Genomic DNA, 21,566 nt, shown 5'->3' with positions numbered 1-21,566 from the left:
CAGAAATTGTCAGGAGTCTTGAGGACAAAACACCTCGTGGACTAGCCCCTCATTACAAGCTGGACACCTTGAGTCTAAAACGGATTTGGCTAGCTAGGCCGGGCCTGGAAACAGCCTTGGTGCACTGGGCTGGAGCGCACCCTGCAGGCCTGCAAGGATGTTCCAATGAGCACCCTGGGCTCCCGTCCCCTGTGAGCCAAGGACACAATCAAGCCCCCAGCACCCTATCCTTGGCTCGCCAGACCCACCAGGGACAGGGAAAGAGGCAGAAGGGTGCCAAGTTACAGGACCAGTGCCACCTCTGGAGAGTAAGTGGCCCACCAATCCTTACCCTTCTCCGAAGGGAGCAGGCCACAAAGCAGAGGCAGTGAGCTTAATTGAATTCATGTTTAATAATTACAGGCACCGTGCCCCCCCTTCCCCCTGCCCAGGCAGCAGCAGGGGTGGTGCAGGGGCTGGGGCATATATGCCCCCAGCAGCGAGGACGGCAGTCCCAAGAGTGATTTTCAGAAAATAAAAAAGGACCTCAGGGGCAGGCAGCAGTGCCCCCCCTCAAGACACACCAAATTTCAAGACTTTATATATAATATATCTCTGTGCCCCCAGGGGAAAGAGAGGGACACCTGGCAGCATCTTGGAGGGGGCCCCAGCAGCCCCAAGCCATCCTGCCTCTTCAGCCACTTTATTAGCTCAGACACATCGCACTACAGGCACCTGCTGCCACCGCCACTGCTGCCGCCCCTGCAGTCCAGGCGGCTGGCCGGGCCATCAGCGCGTCCATGGGGCTCAAGTCCCCAGCCCCACCCGCCCTCAGTTGTGGTCAGATTCCTCCTCTGCCTCCCGGAGCCAGTTGAAGAAGGCTGTGACCGACTTCAGGGCCACGCCCTTGCCCTGCTGCTCGGCGGGGTCCTTGCTGCTCTCCCAACTGTAGAATGCTTCCTCCTTCACCACGTCCTCGTCATACAGCGCATCGAAGAACATCCGAAGCAAGTCTGCAAAGCATCGGGAAGCAGTCAGAGGGCCACAAAGCCACACTAAACTGTCCCAAGCACCATTTGCGCCTGAACATTACAGAGTAACTAGGTCTCTGACAGGGTGCTAATCTCATGATCCAAGAGACTGGTACCCAGGGCATGAGTCACCTGGCCATCAAAAATCTTACAAACTTGCCCAACTCACCTTGGCAGTTTCAAACTTCTCCACTATGTTTAACAGGGGTTAACTATGCGCACAATAGGTGCACCCCTTTGTGGGGACTCAAAAATGCCAGATGTATCACTCACAAATGTGAAGAGTATAATGTGGAAAAGCCACTGGCCCCTGAAATAAATCCTTGACTCCTTTCCACTTTTCCTACACTACTCCTGAACCCTCCCTTCTCTAGCCTTTCCTTTGTCACCTTCCTGGTAACTCATCTGCCCTTCCTCCGGCCACTGCACTAGCCCTAGAACCCCGGAAGCAACCCCCTTCCCATGCCCATACTGCACTGCAGCCCTTCCAAACCAAATCATACATTCCTGAGATTTTCCTCAATGTGAATAAAGCACAGTGTCTTAGGTCCAGCCCCCAGAAGAAACCCGAGGCCAGTTGTGTAGACCTTATGGCACCAGTGCTACAGTGGACTTCTTGCATTGTTGAACCCCGAAAGGTTTGCCATCACTGCGAAAGGGCCTAGGCTGTCTGAAAGCTGCATGCTGGGACAACCCACCCCCCTAAGTCTCCAAACTGCCTGTGGGTGCAGCTGCCTCCCACCCCACCCTATCCCTGCATCCGTTTTATGTTGGGTCTGAGTTGCCCAAACTGGCTGTGAACTTTGGATTCTCCTGCCTTGGCCTCCCAGAGCCATGCCCAGGGCCACCTCCATTTGTGATTGATTTTTGACCTCTCACAGCATCTCTCCAGATCAGTATGGCTACAAGCTCTTGACTACTCTACCTCCTAGATATGTCTTGAATCTGGTCTCTGCTCACTCCTCCATCTCTGCTGTCACCAGGGTAAACAAAACCACTAGTGTTCATCTTGCCATTCACTCTCAGGCCACTCCATATCTTTCTTAGCAGTCACTGACCTAAAACCAAATTCTGAGGCCCCTTTAAAGCATTTGCTGTGGCCTCACTCTTGACTGGCACTGGGTTCTCCCACACGGCCTGCCTTTGGCAGCTCTTCCCCATGCCAATCTCTTGCCCCCTCAGAACCTGCCTTCATTCACAGGGCCCCCTTCCCACCTGTCACTTAGCCAACTGCCCCCTTCCAACACCCATCACTCACACGGCCACTGGACACATGGCCAGCACTTGAACTGTGCTCAACTGCTGTGCTGCAATTATCCCAATGCCCAATTTCAGACTATAACCTAAGCCTCAGTCTTCCGATGTGAAAGCTGGGTTAACACCACCCAACCCTAAACAACAGCTGCGAAGATATAGGGATTCAAGATAAGTCATTTCAGCCTTGTGCAAGGCACAGGAGCACACAGAGTATCAGAGAGATGCTATGGTTACCATCTCTGCACTGCTGGTTAGGCACAAATTAACCTTCACGCCTGGCAGACACTACTTCCACTTGCAAGCAAGAAAACAAAGGAGGAAGGAAGCAAACCATTAGGGTATTTTGCTCCCTAATGACTGCCCATAGTTCCTGGACTGACCTCCTTCCCTGACCACCCCTCTCACCTGCCAGCCCCCCTACCCTTACCCCACCCCCAACCCTCCTGCAGCCTGGCTTACTGGGGGGTTGCTCTAGTGTCACTACAAGGGCCTGGAGGGCATAGAGCGCTTGCAGCTCCTTCTGTTCATCACACAGGTATTTCTGTAGCAGTCGAGCTCGCGCTTTCAGCACCGCAACATCCACTCGGAGAGGGGTCTCAACTACAGAAATGAGGACAAGGACAAGTGGAACACTACAGCGTTAACCTGCTTCAGCCCTAGGAGGTGGAGACTGAAACGGTTCCTTCCACTCCTCTGCTGGCCCCACCCCTGCCCCAGCTTCTCTTACAGATAATTGCAGAATAGCAGACAGCTGTCATGAGGGCTCGAACTAATGTGTTGGATGCTGTCTGCTGCTCACTCAGATTGGCCTGTGCAGGAGAAACAAAAGCCCAAGTCATCATTTCTGCCACCTCCCACCCTAGCCCAGAAACACCTCTCCTCTAGCCCTCCCCCAGCAGAGGAGAAACACACCTCTATCCAGTCAAACACCCGCTGATTACTGCTGCCCTCCTGCAGCAGCTTCTCCAGCTGCTTGCTCAGCTCCTCTAAAGGGAGTGCCCTCTGCCCAGGGGCATCTGACTCCTCTCCCAGGGTGTACTCCACATTCTGTAATCAAAAAGGTCACGGTCAAGAGGTCAAGTGCACCATGCAGGAGATCAGGGAAAGTAAGACTCAAATATTAGAAATAACCAAATTCCAGTCCCAAACCTGTTTAGCAACAAATGCATTAACGTCTTGGCCTTCGGGCAGAAATTCCTTCCAGCTGAGCTCAGCCTCTCGCCATAGCATCCCCACCTTCTTGGGACCCTGGAAAATAGTTTCAACTCAGTAACCGACCATCTCTCTGTCCAACACCCAACACCTCCACAACAGTCATCCAACTAATACTTTAACTAGAAGGCTGCCAGGTACCTACAAAGAACTGAGGCAGTTACAGAGGTACCACAGCCCTCCCACGCCCTCATCTAGTGCAGGGCACAGACAGCCCCTGTCAAATCAACACCCAAATGAACAAGTCCTCACTACCGTAATGCTCTGACACTAGGGTGGGGCATCATCTAAAGAGTCTCCAGGAAAAATATCAGTTAGCTTATGCAAAATTCTGAATGAAAACACTGGACCTCAAAAGGCAAACGGGGAAAGGGAGCATAAAAAGAATTAAAATGCATTATATATACACACCAATTCCCCACAATGAAAGCAATCATTATGCAGTATAAACACTAATAAAAATTTTCCAGAGGCAAGAGGATTGCCACAGATTGCAAGCCTGGGATACATGAACTCAAGGCTTGCAATCTGAATTACAGAGCCAGGCTGTCTCCAAATCTGAATTACAGAGCCAGGCTGTCTCCAAACAAACAAACACATTTTTAAAAAGACCACCAAACCAAACACAAGTATCTCATCCTACCATCTCCCATTGTTTCTTTTTCTAGAACAGCTTGGTTTTTCATTATCCTAAGAAACCAATGTTTGCTTATAGGAACAGGTGACTTGTTAGGTATGGCTTTTTCTTTCTTGAAACTTAGCAGCATGTACAAGCCACCAACACACACATCCCCTCAGAAGCAGATCTGTGCACTTCACCCGACAGCTTCGATCCTGCTCCTGCACAGTGTAACTGCTGGCTGCTGCTAAGCACCCCACCCAGCATGCCTTTCTGCATCTTCAGCCTGTCACAAACACTGCCAGACGCTGCAACCTCACTGTTCTGAAGCCACTTTGATTCAACTGTTACTTAACACTTCATATTTGTATTTATTTAGGTAGTTTTTTTTTCAGACAGACTCCCTATGCAGCCCAGGCTGGCCTCAAACTCGTAGCAGTCCTCTTGCCTCAGACTCCAGAGTGCTGGGATTATGGGTGTGCACCATCCCCGTGGCCTGTGCTGTTTGTATTAAACTGTCATTCTTACTTTTTCTCTACCAACCTGTTTCATTGAGTGCCAACCTCCCCTGCTAAGAACATAGAAAATGTTCACAGAATCACCACTGAGGACTGGGGATGTCACTCAGTAGCACAGCATTTGCTTATCGTGCACAAGGCCCTGGGTTTCATTTCTAGCAACACAATCACACATAAAGCTGAACAAATTAAACGAACAAATGAATCATGGAAGTGAGGGCTTACATGCCATTCTCCTCCAGCCTGACCAGAAGTCATGACGGGAACTTTCTGAAGGGGACTGCCCACTTTAACACTTCCGCTCAGGTACCAACATAGTTCTGCCACCAATACCATAAGGATTAAGGATTCATAGTCACCAGGAGCAACCAAAAGAAACCCTGAACACGTCACCCTTTGAAAGGCCCACTCACCATGCTTTTGCATAGGAGGCCCAGGATCTCCAACAAGAGGGAAGCAGCTTTGCCCAAGGGTCTCAAAGGTTTTGTAATCTCCCTACAAGAAAAAAACCCTGGCATTGACGGGCTCCACCTCCTCCATCCCTCTCCAGGCAGGTGTCTGCTCTGCCAGAGCTCCCACCCATCTCCTCTAGCCTCTACCTCTCCACAGTGCACCAGGAGAGCTTACCTGAACAGTTCGCCCATGGGCACTCCACCTTCCTGCAGCATGGGTGTGACCAGTTCTGCTAGGTAAAGCCACACGTGGGGGACATCAATCTCCATGTCCTCAGCCAATTCCAGGATTTCATACAGCCTGCAGAGGTAATTCAATGGACACTGTGGGAAAGGAAGCTAGGCCCCCACCCTGTACAGCCACTAAGGAGCAACTGTGTGAACCTCCAGGAACACTTTCTAGACATGGACATTGGCTAATTACAACAAGCTAAGGCCCACGTTCTTACCCTCACCATTTCATCTCGCCACCAGTAGGTTTCACTGGAATTTCTGAGCCCATACCCTTAATGCATGACCCCAGATGTCCCCCAAGGCTGCCCTACCCTCGGTAGTACTGGGCAGTGGAGAGGAGCCCGGAACACAGCAGCCTATGCAGCAGCCTCCCCATGTGCTCTCGAGCGATGGTGCTGCGTTCCAGCGTGGACTCGACACCGTGCCGCACAAAGATGAAGAGCAGGGAGGGCGAGGCCAGCTCCTGTACACACTGCACTGCTTCCTGAGGACAGAGCACGGCAGTGTTCACCTCCTGGTCCAGACCCTGCAGCCCACACACCAGCCAGGGCCCATCCTGCTCACCTTCATGTCATTGAGATGGAGATACTCCTCGATGATGGCCTTGGACTTCTTCTCCAGCTCTTCCTCGGAGAGTGCAGCCTTCAGGGGGCTCACTGGGGGGAGCGCGGCTTCCCGCTTCACTGCAGGGCAAGACAGTCTTCAGTTCCAGTCTTCTCAGTGCACACAATCTGGAGCTCCTGAGAACTGGGGCCAGCTCATCCCAGACTAGCCAGCAGCCCCCCACCCCTACTTCTGTCCTGGCCCCTCACCAGTGTCCCGGCCCCGGTCCCGGTCCTCGGTGAGGCTTGCCGCCTTACGCAGTCCCTCAAGCTGGGAAGGCCGCTCTCTACTCCGCTCCTCCACTTCCTTGCTGAAGCTTCTCTTGGTGGCAGGTGTCCGTGCACGATCAGATCGGTCACCGCGGTCACCACCCCGTTCACTCCGCTCTACTCGGTCTCCCCGGTCCCCAGCTTTCTCACCTCGTTCCCGGCTCAAGCTACTCCTGAAACAGAGAGAGGTACACTGGTGTAATTATTCAACTGCCCTGCCACCTCGAGGCTTTGTTCTTGGCATCAAGATATATTCAATCTGGGGTTGGGGATTTTATCTTATGGCCTAAGCGCCCACCTTGCAAGGGCATGGTCATGAGTTTGATCCCCAGTACCAAAAAAAAAAAAAAAAACGTGCACACACACACACACACACACACATATTCAATCTCAGCCAGGAGCTGCAAGCATTACAGGTATGAGGAACTCCCACACTTTGATAACCAAAACCTAATCACTGTATGCTTAGTGTAAAAAGACAGACCTGGGAAAGCTTACCTCTGCACTACACGTCTGTTATCTGTGCTCTCTGTAGGTACTGCTTGTTGAAGGGCTGAGAAGCGATTCAAGGTACTAGTAGCTGGACGAGCAGATTCTGATGCTAAGGAGACAGAGAGCTCAGATTAAGAGCTCTTCTTACTTTCTTGCATTCTGCCTACCTGACAGGTTAAGACACTTAGCCTCAGTGCTGACGGTAAAGGCACCACCTACCCACCTTTTCATTACCTAACCACAGATACTGAAAGCCTTCCACAAGGGAGCCCAAATTAATCATTGCCCACTCCTTACAGTGGCCTCCATACCTGCATCTGAGGGCTTGGCTCCTGAGCCCCCACTGCTACCCTTGCCCCAGCTCAGTCGCCCTCCTGGTGCAAAGAGCTGGTTGTTAGAATCAATGGAGCCAGGCTGTAGAAGGAACAGCAAAAGTCATGTGTCTGACCAGGCAAAAGCCATCAGCTAGCAGCCCCCACACCCAGCCATGCCAGTAGCAAACACTAGACTTCAGATTCCGCAAGCTAAGATCTCCATCACAACTACTACTCAGTTCTATCACTGCAGTATGAAAGCAGCCCTAGCTGATACTTAAAGGGCTGAGTATGGCTATCTTCCAATAAAACTTTACTTACAAACATCGAAAACATTTCTTTTCAGTTTCTCAAATCAGGGACTTGGTACAGTCCAGGCTAGCCTTGAACTCACTACTGTAACCCAGGCAGGCCTCAAATTTGCAGTGATTCTCTGCCTCAGCCTCCAGAGTGCCAGAATTGTAGGTGTGTGTCACCATGCCCAGTGAAAATTTAAACTTTTAGGTAATTACAGAATCATAGAAGTATCATTTACCTTTGATATTTTTCAACCATTTAAAAACAAAAAAGAGGCTGAGGCCGGAGGACCATCATGAGTTTGAGGTCAGCCTAAGCACTACTTCAGTAATCTCAAGGCCAGCTTCCACTACACAGTGACACCCTATCTTTAAAAAGTAAGAAAGTAAAAATAAAAACAAATACGCATTCTCGGCTTGCAGGATATACAAAAAGTAGGCGACACACTGGGTTACCGTGCAGTTAGTTTGCCCAGACCCATGTGCATAAACCCCTAGAGCTGGCAGTCCTGTCTAGCAATTTCCATTAGTCTAAGAAAGCTCCAGTAGTTGCCTCCACGACCTCAAGGGAAGTCAAGCCCTTTACCGTCAGCCTCAACATCACCCCTCAGCACACCCCTAACCTTTGTGATCTTAGTGAGTCGTGAGGTGTCGATGGGGCGGCTGCCTTTGCTGATGGGGACCGTGTTCCAGCCACCATCATCCACAAGTGGAAGACCACGACCTGGAACAGAAAGAGAATGTCACCAAATTAACAGTAAGTCTCTGCAGCCCTGCTCCACGGGCACCCCAGCTTCCTTTCCTCAGGTCCTCAGTTCCATCATGGGGTCTCAGTGGCCCAGACACGTGGCACTAACAAGAAGTCATCATCGGAAAGCAAAATCCCAGTCCCTTCCCTACTCCTACTCCCTCCCTAGTCCTGGCCTCCAACTCACTAATGGGTGGGCCTGGGGGGCCACCGCGACGCTTGTCACTGCCCTTGGCCATGAGCTGCTGCACTTTGATATGTTCCCGATGCTCCTCCATCTCGGCCTCCTTGTGGATCTGGTCAATGGTTTTGGGGCCCTGATCTCCACGGCGTGGCACCCAATTGCTCTGTGGGACCAGAAAGCCATTTCCAATTATGTCAGGAAGTCCCAGATGAGGCAGCACTGACGATGAGAACAGAATGACAGTGGGAAGAGACATATACCTGTCGTAGATCCAGCACATCCTGTAGCATAAAGCGGATGCGAGATGATGTCTTCTTTTCTTTGATGATTTTTTCCATCTGGTTGAAATACTGATCCATTCGGGGCTAGGGAGCAGACAGCCAGGTCATGAACTTTCATCATCTCACCAACAGCCCAGACCTGGCAGTCTAACAGAGATGTCTGTCATCAGTGGCTGGGGGCCCACAGGCCCACCCCCTTCACAAGAGCCTCACCTTGGCTTTTGCAAAGTCCAGGTCTTTGCCAATGGTGGTAAGCAGGCGACAGAGGCATTCCAAGGACTCCTCATCGTGGTTCTTAAGTAGTTTGACCACACAGTCATGCATAATTGCCTCGGTTAACATCTTGAGCTTAAACAACTCGCCAATAAACTTGATGTTCCCTAAGGAGCGCCGTCGGGCAGTGTCCCGAGCCTCTTCTAACTCCTCCTTTAGGCGTCCCCGCTCCTCTGCCTGCCAGTCACAGAAGAACCACATCAGAGCTGACACCTGGCCACTTGGTTACAGCCTTTCTTGAGCTACAATCTGGACACCCAGCCGGCCAGTAAAGCAGTAGTTTCCCAGATCCTACATCTGGGTGACAGGAGGGTGGTGAGCAGGGGGTGAACTGTGGAGTGGGTTTTCTCACCGTAGCAGCTTCATCCATCTCTTTTTGCTTTTTTTCAAAAACTTCATCATCATCTTTATCTTTTTCAAACTCTTTCTGACATCGATTCAACAACAGTTTTCGGAAGTTAACAGTCACTGTTGGCTTTTCTGTAGTGGGCACTTTCAGCTGCAGGTCAAAGAGAAGGGCACGTGGAGACCAGTGAGGGCAGGCAAAGCCCTCTGAGTGCCTAACCCCTGACCCAGAAGACCTCTGGGCTTTGGTCTCGCCCTCAGCCAGCATCCAGCAGAGGCAGGAGGGGAACCAAGACAGTGAGGCCAGGAGCCTTGGGAACTGCAGAGGAAAGCAAGGTGGTGATTTAGAAAAGCGGGGCCACTAACCGTCATGAGGCAGCGGCACATGTTGGCGTAGGCCACAGAGAAGTTGGGCTCAGAAATGGCCTTCTCAAAGATGAGGTCAATGACCCCTTTCAGGCGTTCCTCAGTGTCGATGGCCAGCTGTGTCACTTGCTTCATCAGCTGCTGGAACATCTGAGGCGTGAGCTTATTCAGGATGGATCGCACCCTGCGGAACAGGTCCTGAGGGAGAGGGGACAGAGAAGACACAGGATCCAGTGAGGTTCTCACACAGAGGTTGCTGTGGGGACTGAGGGATGGATGGACAAAAAGGGCAAAGCAGACTTGTGGCAGGCCTGAGAAGCAGGGCTGGACAGCACACACAGGACCTGTGGATACCTGTGTTTTGGTGCCATCAGCATCCTCCTCTCCCCTTTCCTTATCGGCCGCTGTCCGCTTGCTGCTGGGTTTCCAGGCCTTCTCCGCTTTGTTCAGTTTTATATCTTCAGTCATTAACACTGTGGCAATGATCTTGCGTGGTTCTTTTCGGGGGCCCTGCTGAGAACGCCTAGGTCCCAAGCCAGCCTGCTAAACAAGACGCAACAACAAGTGAAGACAGGAACCACTAAGCACCTGGGACCTTACTGCTGCACATCTCCAGGGCAGACCTCTCACCCGCTCCACAGACACCCCAAGCCCCAGCCCCACTCACCGGCCCTCGGGGCAGCTCCCCACCTGGCCCACCCCTTGGGGGCCCACGACTAAGGGCTGGTCGGCCAAGGTTGGCAAAAGAAGGAGTGAAGTCGGGACCACAGTTTATGCCAGGCAGTCTTGAGGGATCCAGTGGCCGCAGGGGTGTCTTATTGGCCTATGAGGGAAATGCGGCAAGTCTCACACACAGCCCAGGACCACTGGCTGCTCCTTCCGTACCTTGACTCCTCTCCAGTCAGCCCGGCTCAAACTCACCCACTGCCCCTTCCAACCACCAACCTTGTCCAGCACCACATCAGTGATATGGGGCAAGCCCTCCGGCTTCTGCATACTGGCAAAGATGAACTGAAAGCCAAGCAGGAACTCACGGTCGTAACGCTTTTTCTCCTCAAGGTTTAGCGGCTTCCACTGATCTGCAAGAGAGGCTGTATCCATCACGCTCTGTTCTTCTGGGACCCTGTCCAGAGCTGCAGCCACCTCAGCCCTCCCCTCGGCATACCTGACTTGTAGTCGTACTTCTGTTCCCCGGGCTGAATGTTCTCAGCATTGTGGATTTTGTCTTCCTTGGAGTCCCAGGTCTCCTCGGTTTCCTCGGGCCTTGGGGGCACACTGCTGCCCTCTGACTCTGGGCCTGGATTATTGCCCACAGGAGGTTGATTCTCCACCTCTGGTACTGCTGGGTTCACCTGCAAAGAACACAACAGTGGATAGCAGTCCATAACCATACTCTGCCCTCCCCAGACCCCTCTTCTTCCCAGCTCCCTCACCTCTTTGAAGGCATCAAGGAGGTCTCCCACAGCCTCCTTTTTATTTAGCTCCTTAATTTTCCGTCTCCTCTTTGGCACAGATACTGCCACTAATTAAAAAAAGAAAAACACATAGGAATTTAGATGACCCTCAACCTATGGGGCAACTGTAATGCAGCTGTAGCATACTACTTCCTCTTTCCATCACTCTCTCCAGCTTCAGAGCGCTCACCATAGCTCCTAGATTCCATCACAGGATTTCCACGACCCAGGCACGCTGACCTACATGGAGGTCACCAATGAAACCACATCTCCTGGCCTGCCCCACATCTACTATCCAGCCACACCTTACCTTGGGTGGCTGCTGCTGCCTCCAAATTCGGGGACGAGTGAGCTGGGGTGGGGGTGCTCTCTGAGGAGAGCAGGTCTTCCCCTCCCTTTTCATTCTCAGCTTCAGCTTCTCTTCCTTCTTCCTCCTCCTCCTCCTCCTCTTCCTCCTCTATCTCCTCCTCCTGAGGAGGGGAAGCAGCTGGGGGAGTCCCAGATGGAGTGGAAGAAACGGTGGCCAGGGCAGCCAAAAGCGCAGGGACCTCCTTAGCCTGCTCCTCGGGCTCACTGACTGGGCTCAAGTCCACAGCTGGCGGTGAGGGGGCCCCATTGAGCAGTTCCTCAGGCTGAGCAGTCGGAGCAACAGGCTCAGAGGAATCTGTGGGGCAAGCCGCTGGCGGAGGAAGGGCAAGCTCTGGGCTTGACTCCCCCTCTGGTTCCAGCTCCTCAGATGGCACTAGGCCATTAGCCTCGGGAACTTCCACCTTGTGAGATTCCAGGGGGTTGGGAATCTGTAGCGGACTGGAAGAGAACTCAGATTCTGGAATCGGTTTGCTAAGTGTCACTTCTACTTCCAGTATGGGTTCGGCAAGAGGAGTGGGTTCTGGAGAGAGGCAATATGGCTCCTCAGTTTCATGGGAGATGGGAGTTGATTCTTCTACAGACATTTGTAGCATCCCCGTTGACACAGTGTCCCCAGGAAGAGAGAGGACTCCGAGATTAGGCTCAGATCCAGGTTCCAAGACTGGAGGCGGTGATGGGGTTGGAGAGGGTGATGAGGGCTGGGACTCTGAAGGGCTGTGCTCTGGGCCAGGAAGTCCTGGCCGGCCCGCGAGTGCTCCCTGGGGCCGGTCATCTGCATCACAGAAGAAACCATGAGAAGGCAGGCAGGCTCTCCACTGTCACTGTCCCTCCCCTCCCAACCAGGCTGGTCACCACTCTGACCCCACCCCTCATCATGTTTTACCAAAGCCACCTCCCTACCCAAAATGTATCTACCCTCCAATCTACTACCTGAAACTCAAGCCATTCCACCTCCTTGGAATTCCCAATTGTCACACTCCATTTCCTCATAAAAGCTGTCCCACTGGCCAACTCACCTGGCCGGACAATGACAGCAACCTGGGGCGTCTCCCCATTAGCTTGAGGCTCCAGACCGCCTCCCGTCTGCAGGACACAAAGGGTTACCAAGTTTGCACTGCAGAGTCCCACAACCCTTCTTTACTAGAGCCATTTTTACTTTAGCTCTGCCTAGAAATCCAGGAAAGCAGGGAAACAGATCCCTTAATGGAAGAAAAAAGACCAAGGGACTTGGTAGAGGAGCGCAAACAGCCATCCCAGCCAAGGCACTGAGAAGAGGAGACAGTACCTGGGGAGGTGTGGGTGTGGAGGCAGTTCGAGCCCCAGACATGATCTCCTCCGTGATATCTTTCCCTCCTTGGTTTGGATCTCGAATTCGGATCTGAGGAAAAAAAGCTATGGCATAAGCAGGAAGAGCTGATCTCTCCCCTCGGCCCCACTGCTGACACTCTGGGCCAACTCCCCACCCCCTACTGAGAAGCAGGTGGGTGGGTGCCAGAAACCCCATGAGTTTATAGTCAACCCATCTGGCTGCCCTTGTAGTCCCTGCCCTAGCCCCCCACGCCCTCTGAGAGACCCTTGACCTCACAGAGCAGCCCCAAACATCACAATGCCCCTCCCTCCACACCCTACCCTGACAGCAGTCCCCAAGTCAGAGGCTGCACACCCTAGAGGCCAAGACCCCCATCTAGCACCTAGCCGGCTCACTTGTGGCTCTTCGGCCTGATCTCTGGGGGCAGGGCCCAGATCCAGTGGGTGGAGCCAGGGTGACTCAGCGGCTTCCCCAGCCCTGGCACCCTATTCTGGGCACCACGCCCAGGGCTTGAGGACTGAGCAGAGGCGGAGGCCTCCAGAGTTTCCAGGACTAGAGAGTGGGGGGTGGGGCCATAGAAAACAAACCATTTCCAATGCACACCACCAGAAACCTAAAACCAACCATAGTTCTTATGAAGCCCCAGAGTCCAGATCTCAGGAATTTCTCCATTTGCCATTTCAGTCTTCCTATGATCAGCTGCTCCTACAGACAACTTGGAAGCTTACAAAGGACCTGAGCATTCCACAGATCCCATTCTGCCTACTCTCAGCTAAGGAGCTTCAAGATCCTACTCAGAGACACAATGCCCCAGCAGCACTAAACCTTGATTCTCCCCTTCCTCAATATTCCCAGAACCCCCTGCTGCTACTTACCGGCTTTCGTTCCCTCTTAGGAGCAATCTGGGGTGGCTGATTCATCAAAACTGGGGCAGGGGCAACGCCAGCAGGAAACTGCTGCACACCTTGGGCTGGGTAGTAGGCGCCAGCTTGGAGGAAGGGGACAAAAAGGAAGAATAGAAGCAGCGTCAAGACCCAGCCATCAGTGTGATGCCTACTTGAATACCTCCTACCTCGTCACCCACGGGCGGCCCCTGGCCCAGCTCCGCCCTCCTCCCCCAGGGAATTAGATGTCTGTCAAAGCCGGGGAACCAGTCTGAACTGCGTTTACAAGAATTCCTGACCCTGACACTCACTCTCACACACACCCCTCCTATGCAGACACTCCTTCCCCTACCACACTCTGGCCACAGGAGGACTCATACTGTTGCACTGTCCTGTAAGCACCCTACCCTGCAGGCTGCACACACACACTGAACCTGAAACAGAATCAGCTCTTGGGCTGCAAATGAGAAACAGAGATTTGCCAACTCTGTTTCACTCACCAAGTCAAATCCCACTATTCAACCTCTGCAAAGGGCCAAGGAAACAACATACTACATACAGTCCAAGCTCAACATGGAGAAAGACTCCTTAAAGCAGTTTTCCCCAAACAAGTTGCACTTGTCTCACCCAAAATTTCCACTGAACTGTTTCTGACAGCACCAGGAATACTATCTACTTAAGTTACACACAATGTACACAAACAAAACCATGCATGTTAGAGAATTTCATACTCTCTAGGATAAAAAAAATGTTTTGGAAACACTACTATAAAGAACAGACATCCTTTTCTAGAATATAAATAAAAAATAGCCACCAAAATATAAAAGGCAGCTCTCAAACCCCACATTTAATGGGCCTCTCCAGCACAGACGGAGCACCATGGGGAAAGCCCACCAACAAGCCACAAGCTGGAGCCTGACCCCACATTTCTTGGTGTGGAGAGAATTTCGTATGCCTTGGCAAAAAAAAAAAAAAAAAAAAAAAAAAAAAAAAATCACCTGCCCCCCACAACCAACACCAGTTAGCACCAATGCCCACCTTGTATCCATCCTCTCATTTTTAGACCAAAGCCACAATGGGAAGTGGCCTTTGCTTCACGAAGCAGTCCATCAATTTAAATGCTTTCTGGGATGAATTCTCACCTGACTCCCTCTCCCACTTACCGTATGTCCCAAACTCAGTAGGGCTTGCACCCGGAAAGAAGCTTGGGGCTCCTGGCTGCACTGGGTACTGCTGTGTCGGGACAACATATGTGGAACGCCCCTAGTGGGGGTTGGGAGAAAGAAGGGGGAAGAAGGAATTGAGGGGAGCTATGAGCACATCCGATTACTAAAACAAAGTTGGACAAGGAAGTCCCATCTCTTTAGAGGGTCAGGGTGGAGGAGATCTGGGGCTCCTGGTCCCCAAACTTCCATCCTCACCTGTCCAGGGATGTAGTAGGCCCCCTGGGAGGCTGAGTAGGAGATCTGGGAAGGGATCATCATTACTTGGGATCCAGCAGGGTAGACATGGGCAGCTGGGCCAGGACGGGCAGGGGCTGCACTCTGCACTCGGGAGGCTGCACTGCTGGGGGGCTGGGCCCGGCCAGGGTAGAAGTGCTATCAGGAGGGAGGAAAGCAGTCGGATCAGGAAGAGGGGAAGTGGATGGCAGAACAGCCACTCCACAATGTCTGGGGAGAACTACTACATATGCTTTGGAGCCTGGAGACCAATCCTTCCAAGACCCACTTGACCAACTGATGGTTAAGTGGCTTCTTGTGCTCACACATGCTGTCCTAACTCAAGTGAATACTCTGCATCCTGTATATATTTAATCTCTCACTACCATGCATACTCATGGCACCTCCACCAGACTAGTATTGTGCAGAGGCTTCCTAACACCCAGATGTATCATGCCTAGGTCAGGCCCTTTCAGGCAACACACTCCCCAGCATGCACTGCTCCATCTAAAGTACTGAGAAGCTAACTGCTAACATGCAACAGTCTCCCAGTTCCCAGACACCTGCTCTTCAACAGGAGCCCCTAACATGCACTTCTCAGCTTCAAACTGAAGACCTAACCAATGCACAAGTCCCCACCCTGAAGATGACCCCCAATCCCTGTATCTAGTTCCTAGCCAGGGTAAAGGGAAGGGGTGAGACCAGGACACGGTCTAGAATTAGGAAAGGGTAGTATTACCTGCAGAGACCTGAATCCTCCCTGAGAGCACATGGGGGCAGGAGAGAAGAGAATTATCCCCAAGGTGATGAGGGAGGAAAAATGGAGGAGGTAGGACAAGAATCCTCCCACTTAGTGAAGAACTTGAGGAACAGAGGCAGAAAAAAAAAAAAGAAGAAACCAGCTGGAATGCTTATCTCGCCAGTCCAAAGAAAAAGCAAGAAAAGGGAATAGAGCAATGGCAACTTCCCAGTAAAAGAAGAAACAGGAAAGCAAGAGTTGGCAGCAGGGCCCACAGCACTGTCCCGAGTTCTGAGGGATCAGGACCCCAAAGATGCCACCCTCACCAACTACATACTCCCCAAGGGGCCTGCCACCCTGTAAGTAATCAACAGCACAAAGTACAGAACAGAGACAACACCGAGGGACTGTCAGAAAATTGAGCCAGGGCTTCCATAATTTCCATCCTAGGCCCAAACTGGCAGTAAATTTCACAGTATCCCCCAAATTCCCCCTGCACCCTCCCAACCTCTCACCTGGCGGGGCTGAGAAGGCGTGTTCATTTGTGTCGCTTGTGGCGTACTGAACACCACCGGTGCAGTCTGCCCCGGGGGAAACGCTGGCTGAAGGGGGAGACCAGAGTTCAGCAAGAGGGGAAGGCCGGGTGGGGCCGAAACCCAAGCTGGTGAAATAAGGGGAGCGTATCTGCGGCAAGAGCCTTAGAAGCCCACATACTCCCTCCTGGTGACAGCCCCCAGGGACAATCAGGGGCCCTGTGTGGATTTGGCAGCGGGCAACTGCACTTTGCCCTAACACAGATGGGGGTGGGAAAGGTTGGAACCTGTTCCTGACCTAGGACTGCCTGGTCTCCCCCACCCTCCCTTTCAGTCTGTATCTTCAGATAATTCCTCCCTAATTACCTGTGGGAGTCCAGGGGATGGGGTGGGCGGGGGGCCTGTGGGCTGTGGAGCTTTGTTCATTTCATTTGGTGCCACATCAGGGTCCCCCCAGCACCTGTTGGGAAACAGGGAGGAACAAAAAGGGGAAAAGATCCAAGCTTAAAGCAAATCCAATGGGGGAAGGGTTCAAGCAAGGGCTGGGTCCCCTATGGAGCCCAGTAGATACCAAAGAAGTGAAGAAGCATAAAAGATCCAGCCCGGGTCCCCCACCAGCGCGCTGTCAAAATTTGCTTCACCTCCAACCACCGCCTCCCACCCGGCGTCCGGCACAAACAGCCCCCTCACTCACCCCCTCTGTAAAGAATAGGTCCACGGTGCGGCCTACAGGTTCTGGGCATCCGAGGGCCTGGGGTTGGGAGGTGAGGGGTATCAACCTGGCTCCGCGGGGCCCAAGACCAACCAGACCGGAAATTCCAGGTCTCGCTGGCACCAGGCTCCCGGAGCACAGACGAAGCAAGCGGCTTGGGCCGTGGTGTCCCCACCCCCCACCCGGGACACCGGGTACCGGGCCTGGCCTGGGGACACACGAAGCACGCCCGCTGCGGAGGCCTCAACGTGGGGCCAGAGGCGAGGCTCGCCGCTGCCTCGGACGCAACCCGAAGGGCAGGAGTCCGCCCCGAAAAGCCGGGCGGGCGACCGCGGCGGAACCGGCTCGGGGCAAGCGAGGGTCGGCCCCGAGGGCGGGCGGGGCCGGGGGCTCCTCCCTGCCCGCCACCGCCCTCCCTGCGCAGCGCTGGCCAGTGCCAGAGAACAACGTGTCACTTCCCGGCGGCCCGGCCGCGAAGGGGGGGAGGGGGCGGCGCGCCCGGAGCCGCGGAGCCCGTGCCCGCGGGCCGCCGGGCCTGCTCGGGTCGCGCCGAGGTGGCATCGCGCTGCCGGAGAGCTCGGCGCACTCCCAGCCCGCGGGGCCCTCCCGGGGCGGCCCCGCGCTCCCCCGCCCCCACCCAGCAGCCAGGCCCGGCCGGGCCGGGCACACGTGGGCCGCAGATCGGGGCCTGGCGGGCCGAGGCCCACGCTCGGGCCTCGGGGCCGAGGCGCCAGGGCGCCGGCACAGGGTGGCCGGTCCCAGCCCGGATGGCGGCGGATGCGGGGGGAGGGGGTGGGGGGCCGGGTCGAGCCCGGACATGGCGGCTTTACCTTCAGTCTCCTTCAGTCCGCGCGGCCGAGCCCCACGCAGCCGCACAGACGTAGTCCACAACCATTTCCGGCTCCCCGCACAGATCCCGCTCGGCGGCCACCGCTTCTCCGCAGGCGCAGCCGGCGCCCCCACGTGACCGGCGCCGAGGGCGGAGCCGCGCCGAGTGCCCGGAGCCGCGGCGCACATGGGATTCGCCCCGCCCCATCACGTGACAGCCAGTGCCCGCCCCCGTGTCCCCTCCCGAACCTTAGAATTCCCAGACCGACCCCTGTCTGAGACTCTGGTGATTCTTTAGTTCATTCATACTTTGTGAAAGCATCTTCTGAATGCATGCTAAATGCTAGGCGAGGTGCTGGCCAGGTACTGAGAATATTGAAATGAATTATGCAACCTTTGCAAATACTTTGATTAGATCATTGATAGGCTCCTGCAAAAGAAATTGTTACCCTAAAAGAGTTGAAACTTTCAGCCGGCAATAATGGCACACGCCCATTGGCCAGCACTCTGGAAGATTGAGGCAGGAGTTCAGGACCTGCCTGGATCTTAGACTGAGACCCTGTCTCCAAGAAAAAAAAAAAAAAAAAAGATTTGGAACTTTTGGCTAGGTGTAGTGATACACCCCTATAATGCCAGCACTGTGGGGAGGTTGAGACAGGAAAATTTTGTGTGTCTGTGTGAAGTACTGGGAATCGAACTCAGGACCTTGTCCTTGCCAGGCAGGCACTTGTGTCACTGGAACCATAGCTAGCCCTAGTCTGGACAATTTAGTGATTTAGCAAGACTAGCTCTCATAATTTAAAAATAGCTGGAGATATAATTTAGTGAGAGGGCTCTGAGTTCATTTCCCAGTACCAAAAAGAATAAAAGAAACATTCTAACCACAAAAATAGCTTGAGTGGATTTGTTGTTTACTGAAATCAGCCACTCCTAGGGAGGGGCTAAATCAATAGTGAGGCCAGCCTCGGTGGTGCACACCTATAATCCCAGCACTCCCTAGGCTGAAGCAAAAGAATCTTCAGAAACTCAGAACCAATCCTGGACTACATAGCAATATGACTGTCTCAAAAAATTAAAAAAAAGCCAGGTATGGTGCCACATGCCTTTAATCCCAACATTGGACACCTAAGCAGGAGGATCCCTGCCAAGTCAAGGCCAGCCTGGGTACATAATGAGTTTAAAGCTAGTCTGAACTACACAGGGAGACACCACCACCCACCCACCCACCCCCGTCTCTAAATTAATTACTTAAAAAATAGGCCAGGGATACAGCTCAGTGGCATAAAAAATAAAGTCAATAATGAAAAGTCAGACTAAATAATGATGGAAGCAATCTTCAAAACCCCTGCCTGGAAATTTTGAGGGTCACAGGCTGGAACATCAGCTATCTTGGGTTTTAATCCAAGCTATTGTTACCTAGCTAGTACTACAACCTACCTCCTGCTGCTTTGTAAAATGGTGTGATCTGAAGCCAGTCTGGCTAAGGTCTGAGCGTTTTCTCACAATGATAACATCCACTCTTGGATTTGAGGATTAAATAATCTTTCCTGCATGGGGTAGTGCAGCCTTTAATTCCAGGGAGGCTGAGGCAGAAAGATCTCAAATTTCAAACTGGCCTGAGTAATTTAGGAAGACTGTCTCAAAAATTGAAAAATAGGGAGCTGGGGGTTTAGCTCAGTGGCATAAGCGCCTGCCTTGCAAGCAGGCAGTCCTGAGTGCAAGCAGGCAGTCCTGAGTTTGATCCCCGGTACCGATAAAAAGGAAAAAAGACAAAAAAAAAAAAAAAAAAAATTGAAAAATAAAAAGCTTTGTGATGTAGCTCAGGGCTCCCAGAGCTCAATCTGTTACTAACACACACGCAGAGTTAACTGGTTATTTTTTTTGGTCTTTCTCCTTTTTATCGGTACCGGGGATCGAACTCAGGACTGCCTGCTTGCACTCACGACTGCCTGCTTGCAAGGCAGGCGCTTATGCCACTAAGCTAAATCCCTAGCCCCCAGAGTGAATTTCTTGTGTAAGTGCTTTAAACAGTACTGACCTAGCTAGCAAAGGGTCCCTCTGGAATTATCAGTGCCACAGGGGAATTGGTCACTCCATGCACATGACCTAGGCAATCTCAATCTTCACCATCTCCTGCTCCTCCTGTTTGCGGTACTAGAGATTGAACCCAGGACCTGCCACATACTAGGCAGTCTTCTCCTACCCCCTAACCCCTAGCCTTTATGAGACAGAGTCTCTTATGTGATCCAGGTTGGCCTCCAATTCACAACGATCTTCCTGCCTTAGTCTCCTAGTACTGGGCTTACAGACATGTGCCACACCTGACCCTTTTCATTTTAAACTGTCTAAATTGGGGCTGGGGATTTAGCTCAGTGGCATAAGTGCCTGCCTTCCAAGTGTGCAATTGTGAGTTCAATCTCTGGTACTGATAAAAAAAAATTTTTTTAATAAAAAAATAAAAAATAAACTGTCTAAATTGCCCAGGCTCACCTCAAACTTGCCACATCCCTGCCTTAGCCTCCAGAATAGCTGGGACCACAGGTATACACCAAGGCATTTGGCCTGGGCCCTGTTATTCTTCTCACAATATGGAGAGCTAAACTCAAAGAGAAGTCTAGAATTGGCACTAAACCCTACTCCAGAGCCCACTTCTCCTGCTATCACAGATAGCAGGAAACTTAATGTGTTTTGTTTTTTTATTTTTGATTTTGAAACAGAGTCTCACTATGTAGCCCAGGCTAGCCTCCAACTCACGTCAGTCCTCCTGCCTCAGCCTCCTAAGTGCTGGAATTACAGGTGTGCACCACCACAGCTGGTTTGTACCTTATCCTGTGTTAACGCCCTGGGACTTGTATGCTAGGTAAAGGCCGTAATACAGGGCTACATAGTAAGTTCAGGGTCAGCCTGAACTAGAAATTAAGACTTTACCTCAGGGGGCTGGGGATTTAGCTCAGCAGCATAAGCGCCTGCCCTTGCAAGTAGGCAGTCATGAGTTCAATTCCTGGTACCGATTAAAAAAAAAAAAAAAAAAAAGACCTTGTCTCAAAAGAATCAAAACTTTCAACTGGGCGTAATAGTACACACCTACCTCTGGGAGGCTAGTCACGAGATATGGCCTTGAATCAGAATTTTTAAATCCTGAAGCCTACAAAGACAGATTAATGTGAGTACAGGCATGGTTACAGAGTGGGATGGATTTGAGACTCCAATCCTGTCACTCATCAATGTTCAGCAAGTTACTGAACCTCTCCAAACTTCATTTCTCACCAAAAGCCAAGCATGCTGGTACACATCTGTGACCCCACCCTTCTCAGAGGCTGAGACAGGAAGATCAAAAACTCCAATCCAGTTGCGGCAATTTAGCAAGACTTGTCTTGAATTAAAAAAAAAAAAAATGGGCTGGGGATGTAGCTCATTGGAAAGGGGCCCAGTTCAACCTCTGGTACTACAAAAAAAGTGGGGAGGGGAGTATACACTTCTCCGAAAGTTGTGAAATCTAAGATACCTGTAAAAGTTACTCTTTCATCATTCACAGAAAATTTATTTAGTGGTAGCCACTGTTTAGAGGCTAGAGCCACAGTAATTGTTGGGTGAAATGCTGGCTATGATTATCTAGCAAGACCATGTTCCCACACTGCATCCACGGGGCTCTAGGCCTTCAGAGGCAATAGCTGTTCTCATACAGCCCCACCAGGAAAGAGCACAGCAGATGACTGATTACATTCCACACAACAGGAGCTTTCCATTCAGTTTCTAAAAGGACAGTCTCCAAGTAGATGTTGGTACAGCAAATCTCTCAAATAGCAGCCTCCCCAAACAGGCAGGG

General features: G+C 52.2%; 1 protein-coding gene and 2 non-coding genes across 13 annotated transcripts; all 3 read right to left on the bottom strand.

Annotated features, from left to right (window-relative positions):
• Positions 1-373: 373 nt before the first annotated feature.
• On the bottom strand, positions 374-17,914 carry Eif4g1 (eukaryotic translation initiation factor 4 gamma 1). 11 transcript variants are annotated; one of them, XM_063261155.1, is made up of 34 exons: positions 17,743-17,914; positions 16,895-16,951; positions 16,567-16,660; positions 16,183-16,269; positions 15,668-15,688; positions 14,911-15,087; positions 14,653-14,752; positions 13,481-13,593; positions 12,582-12,674; positions 12,313-12,379; positions 11,238-12,068; positions 10,907-10,995; positions 10,639-10,825; positions 10,419-10,552; positions 10,141-10,296; positions 9,828-10,016; positions 9,474-9,671; positions 9,115-9,261; positions 8,703-8,939; positions 8,469-8,573; positions 8,212-8,371; positions 7,900-8,000; positions 6,978-7,080; positions 6,673-6,775; positions 6,115-6,347; positions 5,867-5,985; positions 5,614-5,786; positions 5,244-5,369; positions 5,030-5,111; positions 3,417-3,515; positions 3,180-3,314; positions 2,995-3,076; positions 2,727-2,867; positions 374-992 (listed from the first exon to the last, which is right to left on the bottom strand). In XM_063261155.1, the coding sequence occupies exons 3-34, from the start codon at positions 16,624-16,626 to the stop codon at positions 811-813; spliced, it is 4,830 nt and encodes a 1,609-aa protein (XP_063117225.1). In that variant the 5' UTR covers positions 16,627-16,660; positions 16,895-16,951; positions 17,743-17,914; the 3' UTR covers positions 374-810. The 11 variants fall into 11 exon arrangements, with proteins under 11 accessions (XP_063117225.1, XP_063117230.1, XP_063117226.1 ...); XM_063261160.1 differs by having other exon boundaries at positions 6,163-6,347; XM_063261156.1 differs by having other exon boundaries at positions 9,828-10,013.
• On the bottom strand, positions 8,076-8,151 carry LOC111753621 (small nucleolar RNA SNORD66). Its single transcript, XR_002788420.1, has one exon. It is a non-coding gene; the product is annotated as a small nucleolar RNA SNORD66 (small nucleolar RNA).
• LOC111753622 (small nucleolar RNA SNORD66) lies at positions 11,115-11,190 on the bottom strand. The gene has a single exon (XR_002788421.1). It is a non-coding gene; the product is annotated as a small nucleolar RNA SNORD66 (small nucleolar RNA).
• Positions 17,915-21,566: the final 3,652 nt, after the last annotated feature.

The sequence above is a fragment of the Cavia porcellus genome, unplaced genomic scaffold (genome assembly GCF_034190915.1).
Source record: "Cavia porcellus strain 051 isolate PalLab524CR breed Dunkin Hartley unplaced genomic scaffold, mCavPor4.1 scaffold_14, whole genome shotgun sequence".
NCBI classification, from domain to species: Eukaryota; Metazoa; Chordata; class Mammalia; order Rodentia; family Caviidae; genus Cavia; species Cavia porcellus.
The sequence above is the reverse complement of the archived record's forward strand: the minus strand, read 5'-3'. Positions and strand labels throughout refer to the sequence as shown.